The following is an 18,126-nucleotide window of genomic DNA, read 5'->3' on the forward strand; positions in this document are numbered from 1 at the left end:
TTGTATATTTTGTATTTTGTTGTAATAAATAAATATTTGTTATTGTTACTATAAATATTTCTTTCAAATTACTGGAGCTGGTGAGAAGAACAAACAAGAAACTTAACGATCAACTCTTTTTACCCAAAAGAGCATTTTACAATGGCTGTAAGTAATAAAGAATAAGCTGTAAAAAAATTCCTATATTGTATGCATCAACTTTTAGAGCTTGAATTCATTGTTTGTGTGAGGATTCTTCGTGAACATGATGGTCGTGATTACCATTACCATTTTAGTGAGCATGACGAACCGATACACATCATAATTACAAAATATGTTACTTACCAATCTGAATAGACATGGTCAATGTAAATATTAACCCGTATAAACCGCTGGAAATCTCGATTTATAATAAATGTATGTCAGGTATTGACCATTCCGACCGTTCATTGGTAGGTATATTAACCCACTGACGTTAGTAGATTGGCAATGCAAATCATCGAGCGAAGCCAAAATCTGATTACTTGTGTCAGTGTGAAATGTAAACATGCATTGTAAGTGTTGGGTAACTAATGCCTAATGCTGGAAATGTATCGATACCGATCAAAATAGCGACACATTACAAATATCTTCATGATAAGTTTGTTGCTAAGTAAACATACAACGTGAAGATATTTTAATCACTATTGATTTAATATACTACTGTTGCAGACTGGCAAAAAAAATAATAGGATGAGTCCAAAAATGAAAAACGCCAATGCGCATTATTAAGTTAATGGAACAGAACGCAAGGCTGTGAAATTAATCGCGTATATAGGATAGGCTTGATTATTTGGCTTTGCGTAGAATCTAGAGTATCTCTGCATCTTCTACAGCATATAATATCATGGGGAATGTTCAGAGGAGTTGTTCAGGCTTATATAAAATTTCACCAACGAACATCTCGTCAAAATACGAAATTTTACCCAATATTTATGTTTAACGTCGATGTCTGGCATGCGTCTAAATGGCCATTACCGCGCGTTTCATTAGAAATATCTGCTGATTTTACCGCGAATTGTCATTGCGTGGAGCGACAGTAGCAGCCAGTGTGTGCCATACTTGAATCCGCCCTAGTATACTAGTAACAAAGAAATTTAGACTGATTATCACAATGCATAGTTGTTTCTACACTTATGCAATAATACCTATATAGTATAAGCTTGCCAGGCGTAAATAATGTAGTGAATATAGTTTGGAACCCGGAAGTAGGAGTCCTCGTTATAAATTATAAGTATGTTTACGATATTATTATGATCAGAGCGGAAAAATTGTGAATAATAAAATATCAAGAGTGAAGTTGAATAATATGATATTTTCCTTTACATATATGCATGGATTCAGTTTAAACTTTAATATAAGCAGTTGGGAACTGGAAATATCGATGAAATTTAATCGATAGTGTCAATCCTGAGCAACAAAAAGTAGGTTAAATTAGCAGGTTGCTGTAGCTCCCCCTGATAGCCTACCACCATAAAAAAAACTGCAAAAATAGCCGCATCGAAATCTCGAAATGCACATAGCGCCTCCATTCCGCTTCATCCTGCGTGAGAGAAACATAATTATATGGTCACATGGAAATATACTTCTAGCGTCGAAAGTTAAAAATGTTTATACCGCCAAAACTTCAACTTTGGGACAACATAGGGCATGTTGTCCCAATGACATATATATTGTCAAATTTAAAGGCCTAAAGGTATACCAGGCCTAAGCCCAAAAAAAATTATTGTCAAATGTCACTTGTCAAACTGAAACTTGTTTGATGCCGAATGCCGATGCTAAATGCTTGCATGTTGTGGATTTTGTTTTAGAATTTAGATTTTGAGTGCATCTGCATAGTGAGCATATTAATAGTTTTCAATTTGTGGCAACCTTCCGAGTGAACGAAGTAAACCAGTAAATAGCTAAAGCTATTCAGTGACTTTGTGAAATTCGTGGTTTTATTTGTAAAAATGACTACTTTGGGTCCTAAAAAAGACGGAGGCCCAAATGTGGAATTCTTTCAATCGCCGGAAAGCTTAGCCCAATTCGATCAAATTCGTGTTTGGCTGCAAAAGAACTGTAAAAAGGTAATTTTAAGTTTATTCCTCAGGTACAGGCAATCATTTTCATACATAAAATCTAGTAAAGTCTTATTCTGCATTCTAGTCAATTATTTATGTTTGCTCTAGGCCTTCAGCATTCATTAGAAAGAGAGCTCTTTGATGGAAAAATTTCTTTTTAATTAATAATATTTATTGTTTTGTTATCTAAATAATGAATATATTATGTTAATCCTTAATTATTGTGATGTGATTGTGAAAATCGTAAAATACACTACAACGAAATACAGCTGAAAATGTCTCAGATTATTATCTCTGCCTACCAGGGGCAGGTAGTATAACAAACCTCTATTTACTACTATAGTATAGAAGTAATTTCAAGGTTTTCATTTCAGGGTGAGATGTTCACTTTATGTATTACTAATATTTTGAAGTACATTTACATCCTATTTATAATAATCATTTTATAAGAGTGAAAGTAATATCATTCTTAGTCAGAAGTGATTTCAATTTCCGAATGCTGTTTGATCCTTTTTTATTGTTATTTGTTTATCTGCAATCAGTCTCATAACTTTATAGCAAATGTGTTTAAAATGTTTGTTAAAGGTTCAGGTCGAATTTTTCTCTAATGAGAATATTTACATATTTTACGTTTTTGAATTTCTTAACAATTTACAGTGTCAGAATTTCGTTTCGCTTAAGGCACTTGTTGTAGTTCCTCGTTGATCCTAACACTACTTACGTACATTTGTTATGGTTCCAAAATTTGTATCATTAACTTTAAGAATTATGAAAATATCATTTCAGTTGTGTCTGATTGTATGATGGTAAAGGTTAATTTAAAATATGTTAAAGAATCTTATATATTGAAATTCGAATTCATATATTCAAGATAGGATTTTAAATAACTACCACCCATTTGAATTCCGACCTGAGATTAAATTTGGTGTTTACCATTTAAAGAATAATTAATTATGTTTCATCAAATTCATTTCAGCATGTCCAGACAGATCCACCAACTAAAGAGGGATTGGCGCAGTTGGTGATTCAGCTCATACAGTACCAGGAGAACAAATTGGGGAAAAATGCCACCGATCCCCCATTTCTTCGGCTTCCAGTGAGTAATAATATATTTGGAATTACTTAATGCAATAAAATATTTGTTTATTTAAGTATCTAATTTTTTATTCACTCTTGAGTTCATACATACTTAACTCTGTGACCTTTCTAAAATGGTAGATTGAAATCTATTAGTATTTCCTACAATTAACATGAGTGTTACACATTTAAACAACTTCAGTACGTGCCCTCGAAGATCACAAAAACTTTGGGTTAACTAAACTAAAAATGTAACTTTTGCACAAAATGTAATGTAAATACACAGTTACAATTTTATTTTATTTAAAAGGCAATCTATTAATTCACGAATAAAAATCAATGATCATACAAAACAATGATTTTGTACTGTTAGGAAAAGGGAGTAACATTATATTATCACAATGAATGAAAATAGCCTGTTTTAGTAGCCCTAAGAAAAAATTAAAGGGGCCATATAAAGAAAGTCATAACAATTTCTTTCTACTAGTACATTTCATTACTTTCTGTGTCCGGAGAAGGGTGTTGTTAGCTGGGCTGCACTTTTGCATTTGTCATCATTTTCACTTGTTGTTAGTATTAGTTTTGTCAAATTATTACAAATAAATTTGTTTTTAACTATCATTCCAGATCTTAATTCGTTTCTGTCTTACAATAATTGCAAAATGCAATTTTGTAAGTAGTCAGTTCCACCAGAATGTGATGATTTTAAGTATTTTTGTAATAGAAATGAATAGGAAGTAAAGTTATATTTAACTTAATTATAAATTAGATTATCTCTCAGCTTCACTTGCTCCACTAAAGCTGAACTACCTCTATTCATTAGAATTACATATGGAGCCATCAAAAACCGCCAACACTTATTCATTAGAATTACATATGGAGCCATCAAAAACTGGCAACACTCCTTTAATTCCACTGGTTTTGGTAGAGAGTATCTTGGCATTGCCATTTACCATCAGATGATTTACATGCTCATTTGTATCCGTATTTTATTAAAATAAATATTTATTTCCTATTATCCTACTCCTCCTTCAGTATACTCTTTACCACTTCTATATTCCATTTCCTAATGGCAGCGTACAAGGCCACAGAGATGGCACTAGTCATTCGCAAAAGCCTTCAAATCCGCTAATTACGCGAGGTGAATCGAAGGACGATCATTATTGCTTTAGAAGTGCCGCTGAGTGACACCGCCGCACGCATTATATTGGAATCGCGCAATCACCGCACTAACTTTATAAAATAATTAAATACCTGTGTATGCGTCAAGTTTTAGTCATAGTGTTAACTACTTGGAGATCAGCTGGAGACAGAAAGAGCTCATCAAACAAGGTAGGTATGTTGCCTTCCTTCCGCCATATTACATTATAATCCTAATTTAAGTAAATACTTATTTCCTACTTTCTTAATTTGAACCAGCACATACAGTCCACCAAATTCCGCAACACCAAATAGCACCAAAGCAGACAAAAAGTAAAAACTATGTCTTAATAAGCTTATAAATCTTCTGCACTTAATAAAAAATAATTTCTGTAGTCATATTATGTAGGCAATAAAACAAAAATATTATGGTTTTAGAGAAAATCCCTCATGTAAGTTATTTTGTTTATTGGGCATATATATAAAAATATAAAGTTCATCGTGAAAAGATTGTGTGCTTTGCTATCTATGTTGTGTCTCTGAATAAATTTGTGTTTGGCCTTATAAAGCCCTACTGTGGGCACACTTAGGCTATTCTATCCTATTCTTCCTACTATGGCTCCTGTGGAAGGTATACCACAAGTTTGCCAATGTCATGTTAAAGTAGACCACCAAGCTTAGAGTATTTTTGTATTCTAATTTGATTGGTAGTGACCGGTGCTAAAGATTGAAACAAGTTTTATTTTCTTATTTTATACCTGAAACAAATATACAGTTACTTTACAGATATTTTAGCTAACAGCAGTTAGCTACAACTTTATCTTATTCTTTTTAATATATTTACACAAAATATTTACAAACGGAGTAAAAACTAGGGAGAGGAGACATTTAAAGGAATTTGGGTGGGGAACTTCAGCAGGTATAAGGTTGTGCAAAGCTCACTTAGGCAAGCTGAAATACTTACTTTAATTTTAATTATTCAGATGTGAAAATGTTATCATTAACGTTTTTTATTAAATTGATAATGTTGTAACTTTTTTCAAGTTATTAATGTGCTCTTAAAAATTAAAGAGAGAAATAAATATTTTCAATGATTAGACGAAAATACAATAGAATATAATTTAATTATATAAAACACTTTTTAAAAATATTACAAATTAAATAAATTACAATATCTGGGATGTCTATTACTCTGGAAATGATAAACAATGTAATATATAATTTAAAATTATTAACATACGACAAAACTATTTTTTTATTTCTCAATATTTGTCAGCGTTTGGATAAACAAACTGGTTGCTTGGTAATCCTTTAACTCCTGTGCCTTCAATAGCGAACAGTGAGCCAGCTTCTGGTTCTTGTGCTAGTTGTACACTGTTAAGGTCCCTTCGGCTTGTTGTCACGAACAGTGTTGATAAGTCGTTTCCACCCCAAACCACTGATGTCACTTTACTTGCAGGCAGCTTGTGTTGCTCGAGAAGTTTTCCTCCTCTCGAATCTACTTTAATTACCTATCGAAATAAAAATATTATAAAATATACTATAGTTTTGTTATATATTATGTTGGGGAAACAGTCTTCTTGCATATATTATGTTTATACATCTCTTTGGCTATTATGTACTATTTGTATCTAGCTGGTTATGATAACATTCAACTACATTTCAAAAAAAGAAAAATATAAATAAAATGTTCTTTTTTCGTTATATTTAATTTGTTTTTCTTTCAACCAACAAACTTACTTTTCATAACTGGTTATGAAAAAGGTTGTGTTAAAAGTCTATTCGTTCACAGACAGTGGCTAAACCGGGTTAACTCGCAATAAGGTGATGCTGTATGTGTAGTTATTAGAAGGGCATTGTTAATTATGGGCTTTTACCGCCGGGCGGAACCCTCGATTTGAATTTAGATGCTAAGTGCTATCTGTCACTCATCATACTTCTTGCAACACCAGAAGAATCGCAAGTCACAATCACCCATGTTGTATCCACCTGGATATATCACCCTGAGAAGCCTATTCTATAGTTGTTCTATAGAGAGTTCTTTCAACACTGAATAATGAATGCCACACAATGACTTGAGTTGCCTTGTGTATTTGTGGCTAGGTCTTGTAAGCTTAAATAGTTTTAAAATTTTCATATGAGATGAATACAGGGTGGCCCAGAAGTTTATGTACAAAGATAAAATTTTAAAGCCTCATGGTGATGAGTATCCGAAACACCCCCATGTATGTTCTACGATTTTGCGTAGTTTAGGAGATAATAATTTTTTTCCCCTTTTATCCGCTTTTCTCACCTAATTGTGGTTTAGGACTTTTTTTTAAATTTTTTGAACACTTTTAGTTAATTTTATTGTTGATAATTATTAACTACAGTTGCAATAACCACATAAGAAACTATGAATAGTTTAGACAATGCGGAACTAGTTTAGAATTGAGTCGTAAGTTCAAGATAACTGCTCCAGCTAAATTCATGAAAATGTTCAGGTATTAAAAATAAATAAATGGGGACCTATGACTTCTAACTATTTTTAAAAACTTCCCAGAACATTGGCCAATAAAATGAGCCAAATTCAAATTTTAGCTTTGGACGTCAACTTCTCGGCCACCCAGTATAATAGTGAACTATATTATGAAATATGTATTGCATTATGACAATATCGCTTATTTTAACTGTCTTAACTCAGTAGTTTTAATAGATTTTTATTTATAAACTTACACTTTTAACATTGTTTTGTAAATGCTAGGTTTCTAATTACCTTCCCTCCATTAAAGCAAGCGATCCAAAGATTACCCTCGCAATCTATTGTCATACCATCTGGCACACCAGTGATATTATTGGCCTTGAAGCTGAACAGTGTTCTTCGGTTACCTGAAATTATATTGTTAAAATAGCATACTGATGATGCGATATCTTACGGGAGGTGCACGCAGCACATGCAGTGTGACTTTTGACACAGAGACATTTATTTAGTTTACCTAACGTTGTGCTCCTGACTGTCCTCTTCGATGTATGAGCTACTTCATAGGCAAAATCTTAATATAGTATACATATACTATAATAGTAAAGTCCTCGAATGGCGACCACGTACCGGAAGACGCAGTATTGGCAGGCCCCCACAAGATGGACCGGCGATCTGGTCAAGATCGCCGGAATACGTTGGATGAGGGCAGCGCAGGACCGATCGTCGTGGAAATTTTTGGGGGAGGCCTTAGTCCAGCAGTGGACGTTTTCCGGCTGATGATGATGATGATACTATAATAGTATTGGGTTTAGTAATAGCGATGGAAATCACGTATTAGTCTAAGTTCTGAGGTTTATGCTTATTTGCAAAGCATACAAATATGTTGCAGTACTACAGAGGTCTGTATTCTAAGTAGTAAGGCGCCTTAATTAAACTTTAGTTGTTACGTATGTTGTGTTCATCATATACCGTATTATTGTGCTGATTGAAACCACGGATACGGACCTTCTCGGAGGTGTTGTATCATTTCCCCATCCATACTGCCTACCCCGGACCAACTGCTTCTATTATGCTGATAATGTCGTGGGGGAAGAATCATTAACGACTTCAGACAGGTAGTAAGGGTATCCCGGATGCTGGCTGCCATTCGCTAAACTCGTTACATGGTGTTTCATCCTATCGTCGACAGAATCGACATTTGGCGGACTCAGTGAGCACCGTACTACATAAATTCGCGCGTTAAGTGTGTTGGCGTATGCCATTACTATTATAATAACTGTTACTGCTAGGTACTCTTTCCTTTTCTCTGCTTAAAGATTAACTTAAATAAACCAGCTGCCCAGCGAAGCAATAATATCCTTTGTCACCAAAACTTACGGATCACTCCAGAATCGAGTTCATAATCGAAGACGTCGATGTTTCTCGTGGGCGAGTCGATGTAGAACATGTAGGAGTCGTCAGACGTCCACGCGATGCCGTTTGAGACGGACACCGGGCGGACCTTTACTTCAGGGTTTATGTAGTTGTCCTTCGTCAGCGTGTAGAGTGTCCCTTGGTTCTCGTCGACATTTCCGTCGGCTTCTTTACCCATAGTGCCTGCAAGCAACGTGTGAAATTAGTCAGAATGGATTGAAATAGGAGACTTTTACTTACTGAACCAGGCGGTAAAGTATCAGCTTGGCTTTGTTGGTTTGTTGTGTGTGGATGAGGCCTTAAGTCTGTCTCCGGTTGTGGGCTACTTGAGATAAAAATCGTCACTATCGTTGTCTTTTCTGTCCCAATTAACTTATCGACGGTAACTCACCTTATCCGTACACGCTGTCTGTCAATGGGAGGACGTATAGCTTACCAGCGATAGAAGTTTGTATGGAAATTGCAATTCACACGTCCCAATATAAGGTGATAAAAATGACTTATCGGGTATATTGGGACAGCTAATTACTGACAGTAGAATGTAGTAATTTATCGCTATCTGTAGATAGTATATTGGGAACGGCCGTTAGTCGCCCTCTGACTCCACAGGGGTAGTGATTCCGTAAACAAAGTACCTAGGTAACTGATTCCTACATACACCGTACTTATCCCAGAATAAAAATTTTAAGATTTTTGTGTCTGACTGTTTTTTCGGCTAATCTCCGAAACGACTAGAGCGATTAACATTTGTAATTAACTTACACATAGCGTACATTTTATTAGGAGTAGGTACCTAACTTATTATTATTCCGGTAGATTGGAAAAAATAACAAAAGCTCATGCTGGTACGATCATAACCAAGTTTCAATGGTCGCCACGTATACAAAATGTACGCGAACAACTCGCAGGCGTCCGCTCGTATTAAATAAATCCTTATGCACTCGGATGACACATGATATGCTTATACTTTATAAAAGTTATATTAATTATAAGCATTATTCTGCTCAGCTGTACTTCTTGCAATACATTACTTTTATATCTTGGATATTTCATCGCTGTTTGAGTGTCATGCTATACGGCTTGACAAACATCGAAATAACTATCCTAAGTTGTATATTATGCGTGAAAAGATATTCGGGATGCTAACCAAACCACAGCCTGCCTTGTGAATCGACTTTGCCATCATTGATGCGATTATCTGGCTTCCCGATGTCCACTGCGGTCAGCAGTCGCAAGCCGCTGTCACCTTCCTCCGCGTCCCATGAAAGGAAGTACAGTTCAGCCCGTGATGATAGGAGAACTAGATTAGGGTAGTCTTTTACTGTCACTACCAGGGACACGGGGCCGTATGCTGAAACAAAGTCTATGGTCAATTTGTGCAACACTTATGTCTTACAACATTATATTTTATATTTATAGTAAGACGAGATATATAATATAAACAAAGATTCAGGACTTCAAAATATTTTTATTTGAATAAATTTGTACTGGCTACTGTGGGTGTTATTAAGACCTATTCCAAATTTGGTACCTGCAAGTATTCGACCTTTATCGGGCTTGTATGGGTTATAAGGTCTATATTTATAATATATAATTCCTGATTCCTGCCGCCGAATTCCACCCTCGCACGACACGCCACAAGTTAGGATATCATCCCCACCATCTGGATTTGTGCCTGTCCTCCTAGGGTTTTTAAGGAGCTTTTTTCCACGTACTACAAAGCTGTGGAATGAGCTTCATTGTGGGGTGTTTCCGGCACGATACGACATGGTTACCTTAAAAAAAAGCGTACACCCTCCTTATAGGCTAGCATCGCTCTTATGATTTCTTTGGTGTTGCAAGAGAATGTGGGCGGCGGTGATCACTTAACACCAGGTGACCCGTACGCTCGTTTGTCCTCCTATTCCAAAAAATAATATAGAATGTTGAGTTTTAAGACGCCGCCGCTGACGTGATTACCAGTTGATGCTCAAGTTAATATCTGCACGCGATCCCGAAACATAGTAGAAGAAAGTACCTACATTGAAAACCGCACTGTTGAGGCACGCCAACATCTTGATGGTATGGATGATATCCTAATTTGTGGAATGTCATGCGAAGGTGGAATTTGGCGGCAGGAATCAGGTGAAACAGCTCTTCGGAACACACCCCGTGATAAATGCGATAGTAGACACGCAATGAAGCGAAGACAATTCGAGCAGCTCTGCGTTGCACGCGGTCAAATGGTTGGAGCTGATACTAGGGTGCGCCAGACCAGATATGACGGCAATACTGCATATATGCCCGGATCTACGCTTTGTAGAGCGCTAGAATGTAGGCCGGCTTGTAGTGTTACCTTGCTCTTTTAATGACGTCCAGCATCTTCGGAGCCAATTTGGCTTTGCCCTGCAGGTGACCGCGGGTTTGGCAATCGCTCGAGATTTCGACACCCAGTATTCCGATACTAACTGACTGCGTACTACGGCAACGCAAGTAAGGGCGTATTACGCGAGGTGATTGGTTGCTCGAACAATTACCAATTTGATTTTAGTATCGATTTCTTACCGATCTCTCTCGACGTAACATTTCCTGACGCGGCGTCCAGTCGATACAATGTCTGACCCGATATGTCCACCCAGTACAGAGCGCTCTCTACGACTGACCAGTGAGGACCTTCGAAGTGCTCACCTCCTCTGTACACCTGGACAAAACAATTTGATTAGTAATGACCTACTATTTACACTAACCCTAATATTTTAATACAAAACAGTATTCAACGTGATACTGGTCATGATTCAACGATCTATTGAGTGTCTTCGAAATGTCAAAGTTGTTTTAAACGTCAGTAAGCCACCCGTGAGTTTCAAATATTCATGCCCGTGAGACACGTTTGAAATAACGTTGGATTCTTAGATTAAAGATTGCTCTCCGCTGTGCTCCAACTAGATACTTCAGACGTATCCGCAAAGTGCGACAACTAATACTACGCCCAAGTGGACGTACTCGATGCAGTCTCGAACAATGTGTCACGTTGACGTGCCACATGTTCTGTTAAACTTTGCTAATAATTGAAACTGAAATGGCGGGTTGCGTAGTAAAACATTGTGAAAATAATACTTCAAGAAATAAGGAAGACAGTAGGATCATCATATAACATATCATCAGTAATTTTTTTGTATTTTATTAATTTCAATGTAAAATACGAAGCGTATGTTACACTTTACGGTTACGGATACATTGCTGTTTAATGACAAGATCTTATCTATCCATAGTTACATTCCAATGCCTTATGTCGATAGGTTATTGAAATATAAGTAAGCTTAAAATGATAGATTTGTCTACCATTAGTAAGTTAAACTAAGGATAGATAGGTTATTGAAAACGACCGTAAACCAACTTTGTGCTACTCTTACTGCCATTGCAATAATTCGTTGCTTGCGTTGCATTTTTTCCTTTTTGCAATGTTTAAAATGTATCTAATTTCTTTCTATTATTCACTCGTATTGACAGAAAGAAAAGCAATGGTAAAATGGCTGGCAATAATAACATTATACCAATCTTACGTCTAGACAACCAATGAAAACAGGCCAGGCTTATTACTTTAGTGTGCGTGACAAGCTACGTTTTGCACTCGCGATCTGTATGTCTTACAGTCAACCTCAATTTCTGATTAATATTCAATTCTTGGATACTTTATTAATGTAAATCCTCAGATCATTTATACTCGTACGTCTAGATAGAGTCTCTTGCTGCTAGGCAACCTGAATTGATCAAAATAGATTTTATTTTTTTCGACGTTCTCACAGCTGTCACAGTCTATCTGGATGTATAAATTATCTATGATTCCAATTTCCTTTTTTTGAAATGTAACCTTTTTAATGTTATCATAAACAACCAGACAATGCAATTAGTATCTTCCTACAGCCAAAGAGATTTTATTACAAGCCGGAAAAAAAGGCTAAGGGATTTTATTATTACCATATTATTGACTTCCGCGTATTCGATGGGAAAAATAGGCTCGGCTAACTGGGCTGTAGTCTGCAACTTGCACCTGGATTTGTATTATATTTACCAGTGGGAGGCTCCTTTGCACAGGATGCCGGCTAGATTATGGGTACCACAGCGGCGCCTATTTCTGCCGTGACGCAGTAATGTGTATCGGTCTGCAGGGCGCCGTAGCTAGTGAAATTACTGGGCAAATGAGACTTAACATCTTATGTCTCTAGGTAACGTGCGCAATTTATTTATTTATTTATTGGTTCCCATACAACATACATGTATTAATAATTACAAAATAACGCTAGTATAAGTAAATCATTATTAACATATACGTCAATTAAATGGAAACACTTATGATAGTAACACGTGATATTTAACTTAAATAAATGTAGAGTTATATAAAACAATAAATAATTTTATGTTACTATCATGACTTAGGAAAATGCATGTAACTTGTTAACTGAGATAAAATAAACATAAATTTAAAACACACAAACTAAAATTATATCCTACATACTATAAGTATAACATACAATAAAGCGAAACTGATACATATTTCAAAAAACATAAATATGAAGCACATAAAGATAAGCTAAGGCTCTAACAGGCGCAGAGTGTCTAAAACTAGGCGTCGAAAACTGCACAGACTATTAGAAAAAATATCAATACAGTTATTGATATTTGCTAAGTCATTATATGAACGAGATAATCTATTAACTGGTGCATTATGTGATGTCCACAAGCGAGAAGTTGGAACAAAGAAAGTCCTTACATTTCTAGTCCTACAAGGATTACAGTATAGTGAAAACCTGGACAACAGTTTAGTATGAATATGATGATTTACAACTTTATACATGTATATTAGATCAATTAATTTACGGCGCATTTCAAGTGAGTCTAGATTAAAATATTTTAATCTAGCTTCATAACTATGCAGTGATTTTCTAAGTTTGAAACGGTTACACAAAATTCTCAAAAAACTGTTTCTGAACATTTTCCACGGTATCAATGTGGTTTTTATAAAAAGGTGACCATGCTACTGAACCATATTCTAAAATACTACGAACTAGAGATTTATATAATATTACAACACTATGTTGGCATTTGAAAGGTTTTGAAATGCGTAAGATAAAACCTAGCATCCGATTTGCAAGTAGTAGTGCCGCTCAGAATTTTGGGTTTTTAAAGAATCCTAAGTGGCACCGCATTGTTATGGGCAGGGCGTCAATTACCGTCAGCTCGACGTCCTGCTAGTCTCGTCCCTTACTGCCATAAAAACATATTATTTTTATGTACTTTTGTCCTTGACATTTTCCTTCTTTATATTGTTCTACAAAGGTTAAGCTATTAATTTAAATATAAACAACAAAACAATAAACAATAATCATTATGCAAATTACAACTAATGTTCATATAAAGCGGGGCTTACACTGTCCGAGTATGCACGGATCGAGTGAATCGAGATTACGGACCGGCAGGTTTTAGTATCCCTACTATCCCTACTAATATTATAAACGTGAATGTAAGTTTGTTTGTTACGCTTTCACGGCTATACCACCGAATCGATATTGATAAAATTGAGTACAGAGATAGACTAGAGCTTGAAGAAGGACATAGGCTTACCTTTTATTGAAAAAATAAATAAATGGAGGGTTTGAAATAGGGGATGGCAGTCTGTATATCTACATGGGAATTAAATAGGAGATTAAAGTTCACAGGGAAATACTATTAAAGAGACCTATGTGTATTATTTGAATAGCATTCTAAAAGATGAAAAAAATTTCCCAAACTATTCATCGCGGACGAAGGTAAAAGCTAGTGCAATAATAAATGGCTCGTTTCCCAATAAACAATCTTACTGATAATATGATTTTCTTCCATTCCTACTTACGTTACCGCGATATATATATTTATATATTATATAGAAAATGGTTTTTGTTTGAGGCTCTTTCAGGCCTAAACAACTGATCGTATCGACATGAGACTACCATCATTCGATGCGAAATTTATCCTGTGGTTTCTGGCTGCTTATTATGTATTTATTGTATTTATAATAAGATGAATAAAATTTAATTTATTCCCTTTTATAATTCGCCCAGCGAAGCAGGCGGGAACGGCTAGTATTATGTTAGTTTTTTTTTGGTTTGGACATAAATATTGATGCAATGGTGTGTTTGTTATTTTTAAGTAATATCCCACACATCGGGGATTAAATGTACAATTTTAATTTGTACCGATGGAGCCACAACCTGAGAGTTGAACAAGGCTCGAGACGGGTTCGAGGTCCGCATCGTTCATAAATTATGGTACAAACTACAATATTCTATTTATAACTAATAAATACCACTTGCAGGTTTTAAAATTTTCAATCGTCACATAACATAATTGAAAATAAGAAATTGAAGGTTAGATTATTAATTTCCACATATTGATATGACGTTGTTAGTGAATATAAACGAATATGGCTATATGGGCTCGAACCCTTTGCCTTTTGGTACAGAAGGGTGACGCCATGTTGCCGTAACGAACTTCCGTTGCATTGTCGTCCACTTACCTGGTAGTCGCGCCTAAAGAAGTTTTACTTCAAAAATAATAATCTCTACAACTTTTTGAATGGGTTCCAAGTGGAATATGATAATAACGACATTGTATATTTATATTATTTGGCTACAATACGAAATATTATGTAAATTGGTCTCAGGTAGTCGAAGGTATCAAAATGTTTTACAGAAAATTTATTTTTTACTTTTTTGTTTCCTTGTGAGTGGTATATTGTGCATGTTGGAAGTTGGTATTTCGGAATATTTTGTTTTACAATTTTAAGTTACGTAATTAATACTTACGGCAATAGATTTAGAAATATCATTTGCATATTTGAGTGTACACGTTGCACGAAGAAGAGGTAATTGTTATGATGAAATTAGCATTACAATAATTTACAATCGTATTTATATACACAGAGCCCGTCTCATGTCGGTTTTAAAAATCCAAACACGACTGGGATATCAGTTGGATGGTGATATTTTAGTACTTTTTTTATTTAGGTTAGCTTTAGTCTGAAGCATGATGATATATATTGTAATATATATAAAACGTCCTGATGTTTGTTTCTAGTGTACTACTCCTAAACAAATGAACGGATTTTAATGGGGATTACTTCATGGGGTGCAGTTTAGTCCAACTTGAGAGATAGGATAGTTTTTATTTAGTTTTGGGACCCATAATTATTTTTATTTCCAATATTTGTTTTATATTGACATATTTTCTATGAGAGATTTATATTTATGATACACGGTTTGACAGTTTTGCTGTGAAACAATTTCATTATAATAACAGAGGGCCTACCATCAATTAAGCGATGCGATTCCGATGCAGTTCAGTTTGGGTACCTAAACTGTATCACTAAAATTCGTACCATGAAGTGCCTTTTACTGAATGGCGTTTGTTTCGCTTATGAAGAATGAACGAAATAAATTTGTCTGTGGTCCGCAGTGTGAGAAAGAAATGCTCTACAGTCGTTGCATAAGTTTGTCTCTCTTACTCAAACCATATACGTTGCGTTTCGACACCTAAAATGATATGATTTTAGCGGTTTTTTCATTTTCAAATTGCGCTTTTTAGCAAAAATTATAAACCATTAAGCCTTTTTTTGTACTTATTAAATAATAGTAATATAAATAAGTATAGTTCTTTGAATTACAAATTAAATGTTTGCTTAAGTGTTTCCGTAAAATTAACGAGTTATGAACGCACCTAGTTCATTTTTTTAATTCGTTCTGGCGAACAGGCTACAGCCCGTGCCCTTACTGCCTCGTCTTTAGTATTTTCATCTTTGGTATTTATTTTCAGTACATCTTTTGTTTTACAAAAAAGTCCAATAAAGTATTCTCATGTCATCTTTCATCAATAAAATTTTCCTTTTCTGTATGTTTTCACTATTTTTTAAAAATTATTAACAACACGATTCACTTTCCTCTAAGGAAGTTGTTTTAAAAGTCCGTGAAAAGTTAAAACTCATTGTATAAAATATTTATGATGCAAACATGTGTATATATACATTATGTGTGATATATAAATGTATCTTTGAAGAACTTTATCAAGATATTCAGATAAAGTATAGTATCTCCCGATAACACAGCACCCAACAATAATAGCATAGTATTATCAGTTTGATTTATTTGATTTATGTCGACTTATATGGCCCAGTGGTTAGTAACCCTGCCTACTGAGCTAGTCGTCCCGGGTGTTAATCCCGGTAGGTGCAAACATTTATATGAAGGATATTGATGTTTGTTTCCGAGTCTTCTATGTTTATAAGTATTTATGTTTGTTTAAGTAAGTATATTATATTAAATATATCGTTGTCTTGTACCCATACTATAGGCCTACTTTGGGGCAAGTTAATTTGTGTAAAAGTGTGTCAATATTATACTATTATTATATATTTACTCACGTTCTTAATGAAGGGCGTGGATGGCCGGCCTCCAGACACGTGTGCGAGGATAACACCAATCAAACACAGTGTCGAACACTTGATAACATAACCCATTCTGCACTGGACAGCTGGGCTAAGAACCGTCCTGTAACTTAACGCGCGTCAATGTGGATCAGAGGCAGACACATGAATGAAATGTTTGAAGCGAACTACAGTGCGTCGGGCGCTACAGCATCGTTGGATCTCGTCATCGGTCAGGGCCAGCTCACTTTCGCGAGACCACAACTGATTTAAATGTGCGTACAGACTGGTGAAATGTATAATTCTACCTTATCCTTTCTAATATACCATATTCGCTCCAAGGGTGGACGCATAGCGCGCTCATACTGCGCATTCACTCGTACGTCTGTATCCGCCATTCACCGCGCCCCTTTGTGTTCGTTCGAAAAACCGACAACCACGCGCAACTCTAGTAAGGCCATGTTAAAATTTTAAATTCTATGTTTAAAAGTGAATTATTAAGGTGAAACTTTTATTACATCGTCTCAAACTTTTTCGTCTGTGTGTTGCATGTCGCGTGACGGTCGGGCGGCGCCTATAGTTCGCATATTGGATACAATTGCGTTCAGGTGGAAGAGTAGGTTCGAACCCCACACACTTGATAAAGGTTTTTTTATTTTATGAAAATGTAAATCGTAATATATAAATTTTTTATATAGTTTTTTTCTATGCTGATATTAATACCTATGTTATTTTGTGAATAAAAGTGTCACTTGCATCATGGTTTCAGAAAACCACACAATTGCTTTTTTAATATATGAAGTGCCCTCCCATCTCTCGCTAACCTAAAACTAGTCGGTTTGATGGAGTCTCGTCCCGTCTCTCATCTTTATCAACAACATTGTATATTGCTATAAGTTTGTGTTTAAGCGTGTGTCGATACGCGCCGCTTCACACCGTAAACAGAAAAAATGTCTAACGCACCGCACGACTCCGCATCTCCGTAAATGAGACCTAAGGCTCGTAGCGTGCGCGTGAAATGCACATTTCGCACGCACAAGAGGTCCAACAAGTGTCTTTATAATATATTGCGGCGATGTCCAAGGCGAATTCTTTCATGATACAATTCATGTTACGTTTCACCAGTCTGTACGCACCTTAACAGCTCGATGATAATACAATGTACCTATAGCTGGTATACTTTGATTATTACGCACAGATAGACTTTGAGAATGGTATGATATAATTGTTAGTTTTAATCTAGTTTTACAACTAGTAACTTAAAATTGTTTTTATAATAATACTAGCTGACCCATTAAACGTTGTATTGCCGATATTAAAATCGCGATACAAAAGTAACTGTTGATCGTAGATGGGTGAAAATATGAAGTTGTATGTATTTTTTAATGCTGACTCATAATCAAATAAATTTAAAAAAAATGACTTAAAAATTAAAAAAAAAAAACAAATTTCGTGTGGACCACCCTTAACATTTAGGGGGATGAAAAATAGATGTTGTCCGATTCTCAGACCTACCCAAT

The 18,126-nt window shown here is 35.4% G+C and overlaps 2 protein-coding genes across 3 annotated transcripts in view; one reads left to right on the plus strand and one right to left on the minus strand.

The window, feature by feature from the left end:
* The first annotated feature begins 1,764 nt into the window (after positions 1–1,764).
* Positions 1,765–18,126, plus strand: part of LOC126970586 (SWI/SNF complex subunit SMARCC2) — a 59,514-nt gene continuing 43,152 nt past the window's right edge. For both annotated transcript variants that reach the window (XM_050816579.1, XM_050816580.1), the window contains exons 1-2: positions 1,765–2,087; positions 3,058–3,177. In XM_050816579.1, the coding sequence (XP_050672536.1) occupies positions 1,971–2,087; positions 3,058–3,177 (237 nt within the window). In that variant the 5' untranslated portion in view covers positions 1,765–1,970. The remainder of the gene's footprint in view (positions 2,088–3,057; positions 3,178–18,126) is intronic.
* LOC126970588 (regucalcin-like) lies at positions 5,404–16,788 on the minus strand. The gene is made up of 6 exons (XM_050816581.1): positions 16,604–16,788; positions 10,717–10,852; positions 9,320–9,523; positions 8,137–8,355; positions 7,054–7,166; positions 5,404–5,809 (listed from the first exon to the last, which is right to left on the minus strand). Exons 1-6 carry the CDS (start codon positions 16,697–16,699, stop codon positions 5,561–5,563), a joined length of 1,017 nt encoding a protein of 338 aa, XP_050672538.1. The 5' UTR covers positions 16,700–16,788; the 3' UTR covers positions 5,404–5,560.

Source organism: Leptidea sinapis, chromosome 21 (assembly GCF_905404315.1).
Source record: "Leptidea sinapis chromosome 21, ilLepSina1.1, whole genome shotgun sequence".
In the NCBI taxonomy this organism is placed as follows: Eukaryota; Metazoa; Arthropoda; class Insecta; order Lepidoptera; family Pieridae; genus Leptidea; species Leptidea sinapis.

Excerpts from the sequence above, each read along its gene's own strand:
- LOC126970588 (XM_050816581.1), bottom strand. The coding sequence starts at position 16,699 with ATGGGTTATGTTATCAAGTGTTCGACACTGTGTTTGATTGGTGTTATC. Across the intron at positions 9,524-10,716 it reads TGTTACGTCGAGAGAGATCG|CATACGGCCCCGTGTCCCTG; the intron begins GTAAGAAATCGA and ends ACTTTGTTTCAG. Across the intron at positions 8,356-9,319 it reads ACAAGGCAGGCTGTGGTTTG|GCACTATGGGTAAAGAAGCC; the intron begins GTTAGCATCCCG and ends CGTTGCTTGCAG.